This window comes from Myxine glutinosa, chromosome 12, assembly GCF_964187855.1.
Source record: "Myxine glutinosa chromosome 12, kmMyxGlut1.1, whole genome shotgun sequence".
In the NCBI taxonomy this organism is placed as follows: Eukaryota; Metazoa; Chordata; class Myxini; order Myxiniformes; family Myxinidae; genus Myxine; species Myxine glutinosa.
In genome coordinates, this window is record NC_136272.1 from 46640591 (window position 1) to 46655568 (window position 14978).

Consider the following 14978-nt stretch of genomic DNA (forward strand, 5'->3'; position numbering starts at 1 on the left):
AACTGCACAACCGAGCTGCAGTAAAGGAGCAATTCTGAATTAAAAAAGTGGAAGGTTGAAGGAGCTGTGCTCCAACTCGAATCGAAAGAATGGACGTGACAAAAAGCTGGAATTCGTCCGAGTTTCTTTATTGCATCAAATCAACTCGGGTACTCTGAAAAGCCCGTTTATCGGGCAGCATTATATACAAGCACTCGAATATCTCATGCCGGAGCGTTTGCCCTTAAAAGGCGCGACTGGGCATGTCCGGGAGACCTGGGCGAGTCTGGACATGCCCGGAAACGGCGAGACTGGGTGTCGCCGGACGGGCCGGGCATGCCTGGACATGCCCGGGCACGGCGAGACTGGGTGTCGCTGGACGGGCCGGGCGAGCCCGGGAAAGGCGAGTCCGGGCATGCCCGGGAAAGGCGAGACTGAGCGTCTCCAGGTGGTCTGGGCGAGCCCGGCACAGCGATCGCTCCGTGGTTGCGTCCTCGGCAGGTGTAAGGCGATTGTGTATGTTCAGCGGCAACCGCTACACACGCCCCCCCAGAATCGACTTTCACCGGCAGGGTCAATTTAAGGGGGGTCCTGATGACCCGGCCGAAGTGACCCCTGGAGGGTCGTGGGGGGGGGGTCTGGTGTGGGGGTGGGTGGTCGAGCGGGAGGCACCGTGGACGAGGGGTGGCCTCGCCGCGGAGGAAGGGCCAACCGAGGTGGTTGGTCGATGTCCACGTGCGCCGGCTTGAGGCGGTCCACCGAAATCTGGTCCGACCTGCCGCCGACGTCGATGACGAAGGACTTGTCGTCCCGTCGCAGGACCCGGAAGGGTCCGTCGTACGGCGGCCTGAGTGGCCCCCGGTGTGCGTCATGACGCACGAAAACGTACTCCGCTGTGCGAAGCGTTGGGGGGACGTAGGCCTGGAGGTCAACGTGGTGGGACGTTGGCACGGGGGCAAACCGTCGGGCGGTCTCCTGGAGGTCCGAGCGCTGGCGAGCTGTGGACCAGGGACTGGTGGCGTCGGGCACGAATTCGCCCGGGACGCGTAGCGGCTGGCCGTAGACCAGCTCGGCGGTGGACGCCCGGAGGTCCTCCTTGGGGGCCGTGCGGAGGCCCAAAAGGACCCACGGTAGCCGGTCGGTCCAGCCGCCATCCTGAAGGCCGGCCATGAGCGCGGCCTTCATGGAACGGTGGAACCGCTCACACAACCCGTTGGCTTTGGGGTGGTAGGCCGTGGTATGGTGGAGCCTGACCCCCAGGTTGCGGGTGACCGCGCCCCACAGCTCGGAGGTGAACTGCGGCCCGCGGTCCGAAGAGATGTCCGCCGGTGCGCCGAAACGGGCGACCCAGGTGGCGATGAAAGCCTGCGCCACGTCGGCGGTGGTGGTGGAGACGAGGGGAACGGCCTCCGGCCACCTCGTGGTCCTGTCCACCATGGTGAGCAGGTGTGTGAAACCCCGTGATGGGGGGAGGGGGCCCACCAGGTCCAAGTTGACGTGGTCGAAACGCTGTTCGGGCACGGTGAAAGGTGCCAGCGGGGCCTGGGTGTGTCGGTGGACCTTGGCCTGTTGGCAGGCCGTGCAGGTGCTGGTCCAATCGCGGACATCCCGTCGAAGGCCGTGCCAGACGAATCGCGCCGACACCAGCTTCTGGGAAGCTTTCCAGCCCAGGTGGGAAAGGCCGTGGAGGGAGGCGAAGATGCGGCGTTGCCAGGTAATGGGCACGATGGGGCGAGGCTGGCCTTGGGAGACGTCGCAGAGCAGGACAGTGTCCGCAAAGGGGACGTCGGCCAGGCGGAGGCCCGTGTCCGCCGCCCGGAGGGCTTGCACCGTGGTGTCGGTGGTCTGGTCAGCCGCCATAAGCGCGAAGTCCACGCCGAGGTGGACCGCGTTCGCGCTGGCCCGAGAAAGACAGTCAGCCACGGCGTTGTCTTTGCCGGCGACGTGCCGGATGTCCGTGGTAAACTCCGACATGGCGGAGAGGTGGCGCTGCTGGCGAGCCGACCACGGCTCCGTGACTTTGGCCATTGCGTAAACCAACGGCTTGTGGTCGACGAAAGCCGTGAAGGGTCGGCCCTCCAGGAGGTGGCGGAAATGGCGAACGGCCAGGTGTAGACCGAGGAGCTCGCGGTCAAACGTGCTTTATTTGAGCTCGTTCGGCCGGAGTTGCCGGCTGAAAAAAGCGAGTGGCTGCCAAACCCCATTCACCCATTGCTCATGTACGGCGCCCACCGCGTAGTCAGAGGCATCCGTGGTGAGGGCGATGGGAGCGTTGAGCACCGGGTGAGTGAGCAGTGTTGCGTCGGCGAGGGCCCGCTTTGAGCTTGTAAATGCCGCGTCCATGGCTGCGGACCAGACAACGTCGTGTTTGGCCGGCTTGCCCCGGAGGGCTTCGTAGAGGGGCCGCATGAGCTGAGCAGCGCGGGGCACGAAGCGGTGATAGAAATTCACCATTCCGAGGAACTCCTGCAGGGCCTTGATGGAGCGGGGACGCGGAAACGCGGTGATGGCCTCGACCTTGGTAGGCAGCGGCACGGCCCCGTTCTTGGTGATGTGGTGGCCCAAAACATCAACGGCCGTCGTGCCGAAGTGGCATTTGGCCGGGTTGACGATTAGGCCGTGCTCGCTGAGGCGCCCGAACAGTGTTCGGAGGTGGAGGAGGTGCTCGGCCCGGGACGTGCTGGTGACGAGGATGTCGTCCAGGTAGATGAAGAGGAACGGCAGGTCGCGCAACACGCCGTCCATCAAGCGCTGGAACGCCTGAGCCACGTTCTTGAGGCCAAATGGCATTCGTAGGAATTCGAATAAGCCGAACGGCGTGATGACGGCCGTTTTTGGGACGTCGGCCGGCCTAACAGGTACCTGGTGGTATCCCCGTATCAAATCGATCTTCGAAAAAATGACCCGTCCTGCCAAATGGGCGGAGAAGTCTTGAATATGCGGGATCAGATACCTGTCGGGGGTGGTAACGTCATTAAGGCGGCGGTAGTCGCCACATGGGCGCCAGCCGCCCCCCGGCTTCGGTACGATGTGTATTGGCGAAGCCCACGCGCTATCGGAGCGCCGCACGATGCCGAGGTGTTCCAAAGTGTCGAACTCGGCTTTGGCCACGGCGAGCTTGGCTGGGTCGAGGCGGCAGGCTCTGGCATAGACTGGCGGGCCCGTAGTTGGTATGTGGTGCTCGATACCATGTCGTACCGCGACGGCCGAAAACGTTGGCCGCGTGAGGGCCGGGAACTCCGCGAGCAGGCGAGCAAACTCGTTCGCCGCCGGGAGGGCACATGCTAGCTCGGTCGGCGCGGAGCTGCTCAACGTGCATGCCAGGGAGCTGAAGGTCTCGGCGTTGACGAGGCGACGCCGTTTGACGTCAACCAGCAGCCCGTGTGCGCAGAGGAAGTCGGCGCCCAGCAGAGCCATGGGCACGCTTGCGGTCACAAAAGTCCAATGAAAGCGCTGGCTGCCGAAGCAGAGGGTGACGTTGCGCGGGCCGAAGGTGCGGATGGCCGATCCGTTGGCCGCCACCAAGAAAGGGGCCGCAAACCGCGGACTGCCTGTCCTGATCGGAGGCGGGTATGATGCTCAGTTGGGCGCCGGTGTCACACAGGAAGCGCCGTCCGGACGCTTTGTCCCTGATAAAAAGTAAGTTGCCCGTGTGGCCGGCGCTCATAGCTGGTAATGAACGCCGGCCCGGCCGTTTCCCGACTTGCCGAAAGTGCACGGGGGTCGGCATGTCCGGGCCTTTTGTCCGAACCTGGCATGGTAGTAACACCACGCCTGGTCAGGTGTAGGCCCCGGTCATCGTGTTGGAGGCGGTCGGCGCGGCATAGCGGCCGCCAATTGCGCCGGCAGTTCGGCCGCCGACCGTGCCGGGTGCTCGGGCGCCATGGGCGTTGCTTCAGACGGCGGCGGGCTCCAGGTCGCTGCCCCGATGCGTTGGCCTGCCGAGGAGATCTTGTCGGCTTCCCTGGCGAGGGCGTGGGGATCCGTGATCTGCGTGCTTGCCAGGGCGAGGCGTACCTGGCTAGGCAGCTGATGGAGGAACAGCTCTTGAAAAAGAAAATCCGGGGCGTGCTCCCCGAGCAACGAGAGCATGTAATCCATTCGCTCGGACGGGCGCCTGTCGCCGAGCTCGGGCAGGGCGAGCAGGCGCCGTGCGCGTTCCGCCGATGAGAGGGCGAAAGCGTCGAGGAGGAGCTTCTTGATCGCGCCGTACTTGTCAGCGGCTGGCAGGTGCTGGAGGAGGCTGAGGGCGCGGGCCGCGGTGGCTGAGCCGAGTGCTGCTACCACATGATGGAAGCGGGTGTCGTCGGCGGTGATGCCTCGCAGGGCGAACTGGGAGTCCGCTTGGGCGAACCAAACCGCCGCGTGAGCCTCCCAGAAGGTAGGCAGTTTGAGGGCAACTGCCGTGTCCATGTCGGTAGGTCACCAATGAAGGAGCTGTGCTCCAACTCGAATCGAAAGAATGGACGCGACAAAAAGCTGGAATTCGTCCGAGTTTCTTTATTGCATCAAATCAACTCGGGTACTCTGAAAAGCCCGTTTGTCTGGCAGCATTATATACAAGCACTCGAATATCTCATGCCGGAGCGTTTGCCCTTAAAAGGTGCGACTGGGCGTGTCCGGGAGACCTGGGCGAGTCTGGACATGCCCGGGAACGGCGAGACTGGGTGTCGCCGGACGGGCCGGGCGTGCCTGGACATGCCTGGGCACGGCGAGACTGGGTGTCGCCGGACGGGCCGGGCGAGCCCGGGAAAGGCGAGTCCGGGCATGCCCGGGAAAGCGAGACTGAGCGTCTCCGGGCGGTCTGGGCGAGCCCGGCACAGCGATCGCTCCGTGGTTGCATCCTCGGCAGGTGTAAGGCGATTGTGTATGTTCAGCGGCAACCGCTACAAGGTCACCACAATACCTGTGTGGCTGTCATTGCTGATGGAAATGGCCTTAGGTTTTATTAAATATGCCATAAGCAAGCACTTAATTGTACTTGTTTCACATAAAAGGATCAGATATTGCTGGGAATTAATTTCTTCATCTGCTGTTCCATCCCAGGCAAAAAGTCACATTTATGTTGAATCCCTTTACTACAGTTCCTACTACAGTACAACTACAGTTGTAACTACACCATTTTTGCCTGGGATTCCAGAAAAAAGCCAGTTTCTACTAGCCAGTTAGCAGGAAGCATGTAGCACCACGGTGAACAGATAGAACCAAAGCAGGTGAACAGGTAGGTAGCACCATGGTGAACAGATAGACCCAAAGCAGGATTTTCTTTCAACACAACACCTTATGTCAATAACTTTTTATTCTTAACACAAACTGGTGATATTGCCAAACTTAGATAAATAGGGGCTTTTGAGAGAACAAGTCCCCCCCCCCCCCCGACCTCCCCCGTAATTATTACATGCATTTTTTGGTATATCGTATATAGTCGTGGCTCTTGGAAGAGCAAGAGCAGAATGGAATGGAACAAAATGGAAAGGTGAAAACACCAACAGCGGTGTAGAAGTGAGAGTGAGATCAAGGGGATGGGGGGACACATGGGGGTGAACAAGCTTCACATAAGCTGAATGAAACAGAGCGAGAAGAGGAAGGGGGAAGTGGGGATGAAACAGAAAAGGAACAAACCAACTGACAATTATCAAAATAGAAGAGTTTAGGGAGAGGGGGGCAATCACACTGACATTGGAAAAGGGGATTTCTTTGGGAATGGCGCAATTTGGGGGTAGAAAAGATCATGAGCATGATTTGGGGATGACCTGAGGTAGTAGTGAACAGCTGTTTTGAAGCCAGGATGCAGATTATGATGAGTATCAGCCATGATGCAAACATGAAGTATGCATGCATGATGCCATGTTATGATGTGAGTTGTAGTGTTCCCAGTAAAGTGTGCTTTAAATTGTACTGGGACAAACTGAGGTTTTTAAAATCAGTTATGGTGGCAATTTGTTTGGCTTGTCTTTCTACGGTTGTTTTTTGTCTTTCTACATAATTATGATGCACAACAAAGGCAGACTTCCAGCAAAAATGATGGCTGAGAATGTTAATATCTGATCCTGACTGTATCGAGGCTGATGACAGTCCCTGTAGCTCGTGATGGTTTACCATAGTTAAACAGGACATGAGTAATAAACAGACAAAAGTAATTATTGAATGTCCAGCCGCAATGATGACGAAGAGAAATTGATAGTGCCACTGGTATTATATGTGGTCAGTGATGTCTGTTGGCAAGTTATTCATCTCTTGGTGATACTTTTAACCAAATCTAATAATAATAATAATAATAATAATAATAATAATAATAATAACTAGCTGAAACCCGTGGAACATCCATGGAAGGGAGGATGTGGTGTAGGGATAGAGTGTACCATTATGGATGGCATAGGGGATTTGCTTGTCTGAGTAAGAGTTAGGAAGAATGATGAGAATGAAGAGTGCGTATATGAATAACGATCGCCGACACCGGCACAAATGCATGCTCTGGATTGTCCACTCAGTGGACGGCTTGCTTCGCCTTCGCCCAGCAGACGCCAATACGATGGCGTCGTAAGATGGCGTCGTATCGGCAGTTAATCGGATGCTTTTGGGCCCCAACGTCGGCTAATTCAGATTTTTCGAGTATGGCTGTACGTGATAAACAAAGAGCGCGGTTCGTAGATCGTAAATCCATTCGTGCCGTGGGCATCGGGTCACTGGGTGCGGCGTAAAAGGGATAACAAAGTCGAGTCCTTACGCTATTATTATATAGATAATAATTACATTGTTTCAATTGTGTGGCTGCCCCAAAGATTGAAAATAGGCAAATGAAAAAAAAATACAGTAATGGTGAAGAAATCCATCATTATGGTGGAATTAAAATTAAACTTAATTAATTAATTAAAATTAACTGGAACTTCCTGTCATTAAATGTAATTAAAATTAACTGGAACTTCCTGTCATTAAACACTTAATTAAAATTAACTGGAACTTCCTGCCATTAAACTTAATTAATTAATTATAATTAACTGCAACTTCCTGTCATTAAACTTAATTAATTAATTACATTTAACTGGAACTTCCTATCATTAAACTTAATTATATTCAAATTAACTGGCACTTCCGGTCATTAAAACGAAGTTCTTGTTTTATTTCTTGGCCTTTGATTTGGAGGAGAAATGTTCTCATTCACTGTTTGGGTAAATAAGCCAAATATCCTTTTTACCTGAAGCACAACATCCAGTGTTCAAACAGGGATGTCACATGGTGGTAAATAGGTCAAATATCCATTTACGTGAGTAAGGCACCATGGCAAAGTCTGAGAAATGTAACTGGGAAATGCATGATGGACGTGTCCACCTTTGTTCTTCTCCAGAGAAGGAGTGCTTCATCTGCCGAGGTCAGAACTACCGAGGGGAACGAGGTTTCACAGAGTCGGGAAAGGAATGTCAGCGTTGGGGCGTGCAATTTCCACACAAACACGGCCACCCGGCGAGCAGGTTTGCACAATCTATGGCTACTTGATTGGATAAATGTAACATTAACTTGGAAACTCGGCTTTCCACCATGTGGTGTGTGTCCTGTACTTTTGTGTGCATTCTGATTGTGTGCTATTAATGTGATATACATGTGTGTGTGTGTGTGTGTGTATATATATATATATATATATATATATATATATATATATATATATATATATATATATATATAAATAAATACATACATACACTACCAGTAAAAAGTTTTAGAACACCTCAATTTTTCCAGTTTTTGTTGAAATGTACGCAGTTTAATGTCTCGATGTACTCTGAAATGAAGCAGAGAACAAATAAACAATTGGAGATAAAAAAAGAAATCATAGAATCATTTTGTTTAACAAAATTTAATTTATATTTTTGGCTCAGCAAAGTAGCCACCTTTTGCAGATATAACCGCCGAACACACTCGTGGCATTCTTTCTACAATGGAAATCAAATATTGTTCGGGAAGTTCTTCCCAACACTGTTGCAGAAGTTCCCACAATTGTGTTGCACTTGTAGGTTGCTTTGCTTCCACCCTTATGTCCAGTCAATCCCAAACCAGCTCGATGGGGTTAAAGTCGATTCGAATTTGGTGAATGCTGTGGTAGCCCTTTTGGTTGAGGGTGCCAGTCACTCTGTGCAAGTCGCCGACTCTGGATCCAGCAAAAGAGCCCCAGACCATCACGCTTCCTCCTCCATGTTTGACAGTTGGTGTCACACACTGAGGAACCATCCTTTCACCTACTCGACGGCATACAAAAACCCTGCGTGATGAACCAATGATTTCAAATTTTGATTCCTCGGTCCATAAGACCTTCTTCCAATCTTCAGTAGTCCACTGGCGGTGCTTCATGGCCCAGGCAAGCCTCTTTTTCTTATTTTGCCATCTTACCAATGGCTTCCTTACTGCCACTCGACCTGTCAAACCTGCAGCTCGAAGTCTTCTCTTCACAGTTGAAACTGAGACTTGTTTACTTCAACAACAACAACAACAACAACATGCATTTTAAGGCCATTTTCCCTGCTAGAGCGGGGGTTAGCCTTGCGGTCCCCATGACAATCTTCTCCATTTTGCCCTATTGTGAAGATTGTGAAGCCAATTATGTGGGCCAAACATCCAAATGCTTAACCACAAGGCTAACTGAACACCAACATGCTGTAAGACGACAAGACAGGTTATCATTGTTTGCGACACACACACACACACACACACACACACACACACACACACACACACACACACACACACACACACACACACACACAGTCACACACACATACACACACACACACACACCAACACACACTCTCATGGAATCAGACCACGATCCTTGGCACCGGATCTTTGAGAGTGAACGGCGAGATTGTCGAGGCCTGGTACTCCGATAAAAAAAACTCCATCAACCGACACATCGACTTGCACTCCACATACATAGCACTACACAATCAATTACAACGTCAAAAACGGCAGACTCATTTGAATGCAGGGAAGCCCTGTGATTGGCAAGGATTGGACCAATCCATCACGTGAACCTTCCCCAACGGAACTTAACGGTTAACACCACACTCAACGCCTCTGATGAAGAGAACTAGTTTGTTCTTGAAACGTCAGGCTATAAATAAAGAATATTTAATTATTTTACTGCTCAGTGTGCTATCATTTACAATACTAGGGCATGCCCGTACGTGGGTGCCCGTTCCTTGCCAAAAAAAAAAAAAAACGCTACCCGTACGCTCTACCCCGCCCGTACGCCCGTACGCCCATAAACAAAAAAAACAACGCTCTTCGCTTCCGCCCTTCGCTCTGACTGAATTGGGAGAAATAATGCGCATAAGAAATCGAGAAATTATTATTTTCTCCGGAAGAAATCGAATTACGAACCGTAATGGCGCACGCGCTCGGCTCGGCTCGCTCTCACATCGGCCACGCCTACGCAACAACGCGTTCTGTGATTGGCTGCCGGAAGTGCAGTCTTCACTGTCCGGAAGGTCGCAAATCGCAGTTACGATGAATCGCAAATTAGTTTTAATTAGTTTTAAAACATAGTTTAACGGCAACATAGTTTTCCAACGTGAAATAAATGAATACGCTCTCAAATGTGCCGTCCGAGGCAGAGTCTGTTCGCCACGTTCGGCACACGTGATAGCTCGCTGCTCTCTGATTGGTTGAATCGTTTTTTGGACATAGCTCGGTAACTACTTCTCCGATTAATATGAAACCTTGAAAAGGCACATCCTCGGGTCCCCAGCAATATACCTGGCAAGTTTAAAGTATATCGGACCCGTGGTTGTCGAGAAACAGCGGTCACAGACATACAGACATACAAACATACAAACATACAAACATACACACAGAGATTACTGGAATTATATATATATATATATATATATATATACTCCCCCCTCACCCCCTTCCCCCTCCCCCTCCCCCCTGTTCCCCTCCCCTCCTCTTCCCCCTCCCCTCCTCCTCCCCCCCCCCCCATTCCCCCTCCCCCTCCCCCCTCCCCCTCCCCCCCGTTCCCCTCCCCTCCTCTTCCCCCTCCCCTCCTCCTCCCCTGCCCGGCAATGCCGGGTACTTCTGCTAGTATATATATATATATATATATATATATATATATATATATGTATATATATATATATATATATATATATATATATATATATATATATATATATATATATATATATATACATATATATATATATATATATAAATAAATAAATAAATAAATAAATATATATATATATATATTATACATTTAATTAATTTGAATTGAATTTTATAAGTACTTTTGCTCTGGATTATGGCAAATTATACGGAATCTCGTCCCACAGTGTGCATGCGCACAGAGGAGTAAACCGATTGTTGTAGTCTGTCTGCTTGTTTGTCAGTTAAACAAAATTTAAAATAATTCCAGACAGGAAACTTACTGTGTTCAGGCACCTCATGAAGGACACAAACAACAGCCACAGATAACTAACTACTTTAACGTGTTTAAATAAGGTGGTGTAAAAGATGGTGTATCAACAGCGGTAATGTTCCAAAATGTTTTTTTTTTACAGCCATTAAGACTTTTATTTTATTTCAATTGAATTATATAGTTGAACAGTGCAGAACACAAATTGCCTTTTGGCACTTTCAAAAACCTCCAGTTTAGCAGAACTTGCACAAAATGTTACGCCATTTTATGACAGCTTGACCAATCAAATTTGCCCCTCGCACTGTCAGTGTTGGGGAATATCAAGATTCGATAGCCCGGGGGGGGGGGGGGGGCAGGAATGTGATAAAGCATGGAAAGAGTATAGGGTGCTAGGCCAGAAAGGAGGCGGTCGAAGATAGAAACACCACTGCGACGGGAAAGTGATAGACTCAGCTTAATCGCAGGAGATTACAATAATCTTGAAGGCCTTGGTTTCCACAGCATCAAGCTGAGCAAGATGTGAGGCAGGGGAGCCAGCCCGAGGGGGAGAGCGGTACTCCATCAGGCTGCAGATGAAGGCCTTGTAGGTGGATTGGAGGTTGAAATGTGGTTTGTCCAAAAAAGATCATAGCTGATTGTGAGACCCAGAAGTTTGAGTGACTGAATTTCCTGAAGAGGCTTGTTAAGAATTCTCAATGCTCACAATGCAGCTATTTCTGAAATGGTTCATTAGTTTAAATGTTAAGATACATTGCAGGTAAACTAACTACACAGATGCAGCTGACGTCATGGATCTATGGCCATGTGTTTGGAGAGATTCTTGTCTGAAAGGGTTGAAACTTTTATGAAGAACAGAACCCAGCCGATGACCCAGGAAGTCAGAAAATGAGTCAAGTGCTTACAGGTTACTAAGGCTCTTACTTGAGGAACACAACTCTTTTGAGGTTTGCTATCAAAATAATGTGTATGGTGTTGTGGAATCTGTTTAATTTCTAACATCCTTTAAATAATAACGCAAAGTTTTATAAATCGCTGTTACTGTTCAATAAATGATTTGAATTGTGAAGAACAGGCTTCTGGAAAATAGTCGCCGTGTGCCGCGTACGCGGGGCTTGTGTTTTCTAGGTTCCCAGAAGCAGATCTACGAGAAAATTTGTGCCGTAACCCCGATGGAAAGTCACGACCCTGGTGTTACACTGTGCATCACAATACAGTCTGGGAGTTTTGTCAGTTACCCCGATGTGGTACGCTGGATCAACTGATGGATTTTGATGTGCAAACACAACCGAGACAAGTACATACTGTACAAAATTACACTCAAAACTGGCAGTTTGAGGAACTGTAATTTGTCTGTCGATAACATTTTCGTCTTCCCACCTCAATCTCCCATGATGTGAAACAGAGCATTGGACCCAGGATGTGCCTTTGGCAGTTAATGAGTCCCACACCTGTATCGAACATAGAGGGGAAGGTTATCGCGGAACAGTTGCAGTGACTCAATCTGGACAACGCTGTCAACGCTGGGACAGAGAATTCCCCCACAAGCACAATTTTACGGAGAACAATTACACGTGCAAGTAATTACAATAACTGTTGTATTTCCAAGATCTTGTATGGTATATTTTGAACAAGTGTATGCTCTTTGTTTCCTTTTATACAACAATGCAATGGACATTGTCATCAAAAGCACTTGAGAGTACAAATATTGATCTAATAATATTTAACATGGCTTTTACATCTGCACTTCTCATCATATTTCTGAAATGGTTTTGTTGCATGTGAAAGTTTTAAAAAGAAGAAGTTGTTAACCTCTTCCTGTTCTTCCATAAGCCTCACTCCTCTGTAAAGAGGGGGAAAAAACAACCTTTTCGATGTCCCCAGTGGCCTAGTCCATAATTATTGCCGGAACCCTGATGGATCGAGAAGGCCTTGGTGTTTCACCATAAGCCACGAGGTCCGTAAGGAAGAATGCTCCATTCCAAGCTGTAATGGTGCTTCTGATAACCCATTACCAACCACACATAGCCTGCCAACACCTTCACAGCACACGCTTGAGACCAACGACCCAACGCAGCAATCGGACACTTTGGAAAAAGGTGCATCATCATTGGTTCATGTGCAAAGATGAGATTTATCGTTGTGCTCGACATGTGCAGAAATCTATCAGCTTTTTAGGCTGAAAAAATGCACTTTCTTTTCTGTTATTTTTGAAAGGACATATGACATTATTTGTAGATCTGTCATACTAGAACTTTCTTGATGCTCGGGATTTTAAAAGGACAGAACATTGACAAACAAGCATAAGTGGCCAATAATTGCACGGCTTTTATGGCCTTCATGGCCTCCTGCTTCATACATGGTGTGATAGTTTATTACACGCCCACCCCTCATTGTCTTTCGTCCAGGGCTACTAACTGACATGAAACAAATCTTCTTCGATTGATAAATATCAAATACAAGTACAGATACATTCAAAGTACACCGCACCCATGCCAAATAATTAAATATCCTCCAGCGCGGCATTGCCGGGGCGCCTCTGGTGCCAGGCAATACCGCCGTGCAGCTCATAGAGACTGTATTTGGAGGGAGAGGTGCGCAATAATTGATTGATTAATTGCATAATTAAAATCAAGAAAAGATTATCATAAAATATTTTCTTAATCAATTATTGGCTAATAGCATAACTAAACAACTAGTGCTTCATCCGAAGATGTATCTTTTAGAAATTTAATTAAATAAGGCTTTAATTAAAAAATTTTAATAATTAATTAATTAATCAATAAATAAATGAATCGATTAAGTGATTAATCAATAAATCAAAAATATCCTTTGTAGCGACATCACTTGGTCACTGTCATGTCCAAATAATAGCTTCCAAGCTCAAAAGTTGCCTGAGATATTGGCCAAATGAGAAAGAAAATAAATCAATGATTAATAATGAAAATAAATAAATAATAATCATTAAAAAATTAAATTATTAATCAATTCGGTCACAGAACACATAAACCACCACCATTTCATCAGAATCTGTAACTTAAAAAAAAAAAATTGAGTCATTAATCGAATAATTAAATAAATAATCGATGAATTGATTAATCAATAAATAAAAAATAGCCTTTGCAGCCAAATCACTTAGTCATTGGCATGTCCAAATATCAGCTTCCTAACTCAAAAGGTACCTGAGATAATGGCCAGAAGAGAAAGGAAATGTATAAGTACTTAATTAATCGCTAATAATTAAATAACTCATCAATTAATTGATTAATCAAAAAACAAAAAATATAGTTTTTGACAAAGTACTTTCTCACTATTGTGCCGAAATTTCAGCTTCAAAGCTCAAAGGATGGCTGAGATATCGCCCGGACAACCAAGAAAACAAAAACAAACAAACAAACAAGAAAGAAAGCAAGAAAGAAAACAACCAGAGTGAAAACTGAGTACTCCCTTTCAGCGTGCGTCACTGCCGAGCCCCCTTCGGTGCCCAGCAATGACGATTTGCAATGCCTGGAGATGGCATAGGAAAAGTGCGGTGAACAACAAGTACAGATACATTCAAAGTACACCACCCCCATGCCAAATAATTAAATATCCTACAGCGCGGCATTGCCGGGGCGCCCCCGGCGCCCGGCAATACCGCAGTGCAGCTCATATAGACTGCATTGGGAGGGAGAGGTGTACAATATTGATCCATAATATGACACACAGCACTTGCTTTTATTCTTCACATGAGTTTCTTACGAGCTCCTGTTTTCTTGTTATTCTGTTCATGTGCTTCTTCCACTACACCAAGAAAACTGGCAGAAAGTGAGAATAAGGGGAAGCATTAAGGAATATAGAAGATAAATACAACAAACAACAGGCATTTTAAGGCCATTTTCCCTGCTAAAGCGGGGGTTAGCCTTGCGGGCCCCATGACAATCTTCTCCATTTTGCCCTATTTTCTGCATCTCTCCTTGTTAACCCCCTTGCCCGCATTTCTTCTTCCACCATCTTTATCCAAGTCTTTCTCGGTCTTCCCCGTCCTCTATTTCCTTCCACATTCATTTCCATCACTCTTCTCAACTTTCATTTTCATCTTTCACTTTCATCCTTCCTCAACACATGACCAAACCATCTCAACCTGTTTCTCTTCATAGCATCCATTACAGGCTCTATTCCCATCATCTTTCGCAATTCATCATTTGTCTTCCTCTCTCTCAATGATACTCCACACATCCACCGAACCATTCGCATTTCCACCCTTTCCAGCCTTCGTTGCTGCTCTGCGTTCATTACCCATGTCTCGCTCCCATTTGGCGGATGTGTTAGTTTGGCGGATGTGTTTGTTTGGCGGATGTGTTTGTTTGGCAGATGTGTTAGTTTGGCGCATGTGTTAGTTTGGTGCATGTGTTAGTTTGGCGCATGTGTTAGTTTGGCGTATGTGTTAGTTTGGCGGATGTGTTAGTTTGGCACATGTGTTTGTTTGGCGGATGTGTTCGTTTGGCAGATGTGTTAGTTTGGCGGCTGTGTTTGTTTGGCGGATATGTTTGTTTGGCGCATGTGTTTGTTTGGCGCATGTGTTTGTTTGGCGGATGTGTTTGTTTGGCGG

At 48.4% G+C, this 14978-nt stretch overlaps 1 protein-coding gene across 1 annotated transcript in view; it reads left to right on the top strand.

Annotated features, from left to right (window-relative positions):
• The window catches only part of LOC137437857 (plasminogen), an 82837-nt gene that overhangs the window by 41812 nt on the left and 26047 nt on the right, over positions 1 to 14978 (top strand). Inside the window, exons 6-9 of the mRNA XM_068132533.2 lie at positions 7325 to 7448; positions 11516 to 11634; positions 11793 to 11967; positions 12272 to 12486. Of these exons, the coding sequence (XP_067988634.2) occupies positions 7325 to 7448; positions 11516 to 11634; positions 11793 to 11967; positions 12272 to 12486 (633 nt within the window). The remainder of the gene's footprint in view (positions 1 to 7324; positions 7449 to 11515; positions 11635 to 11792; positions 11968 to 12271; positions 12487 to 14978) is intronic.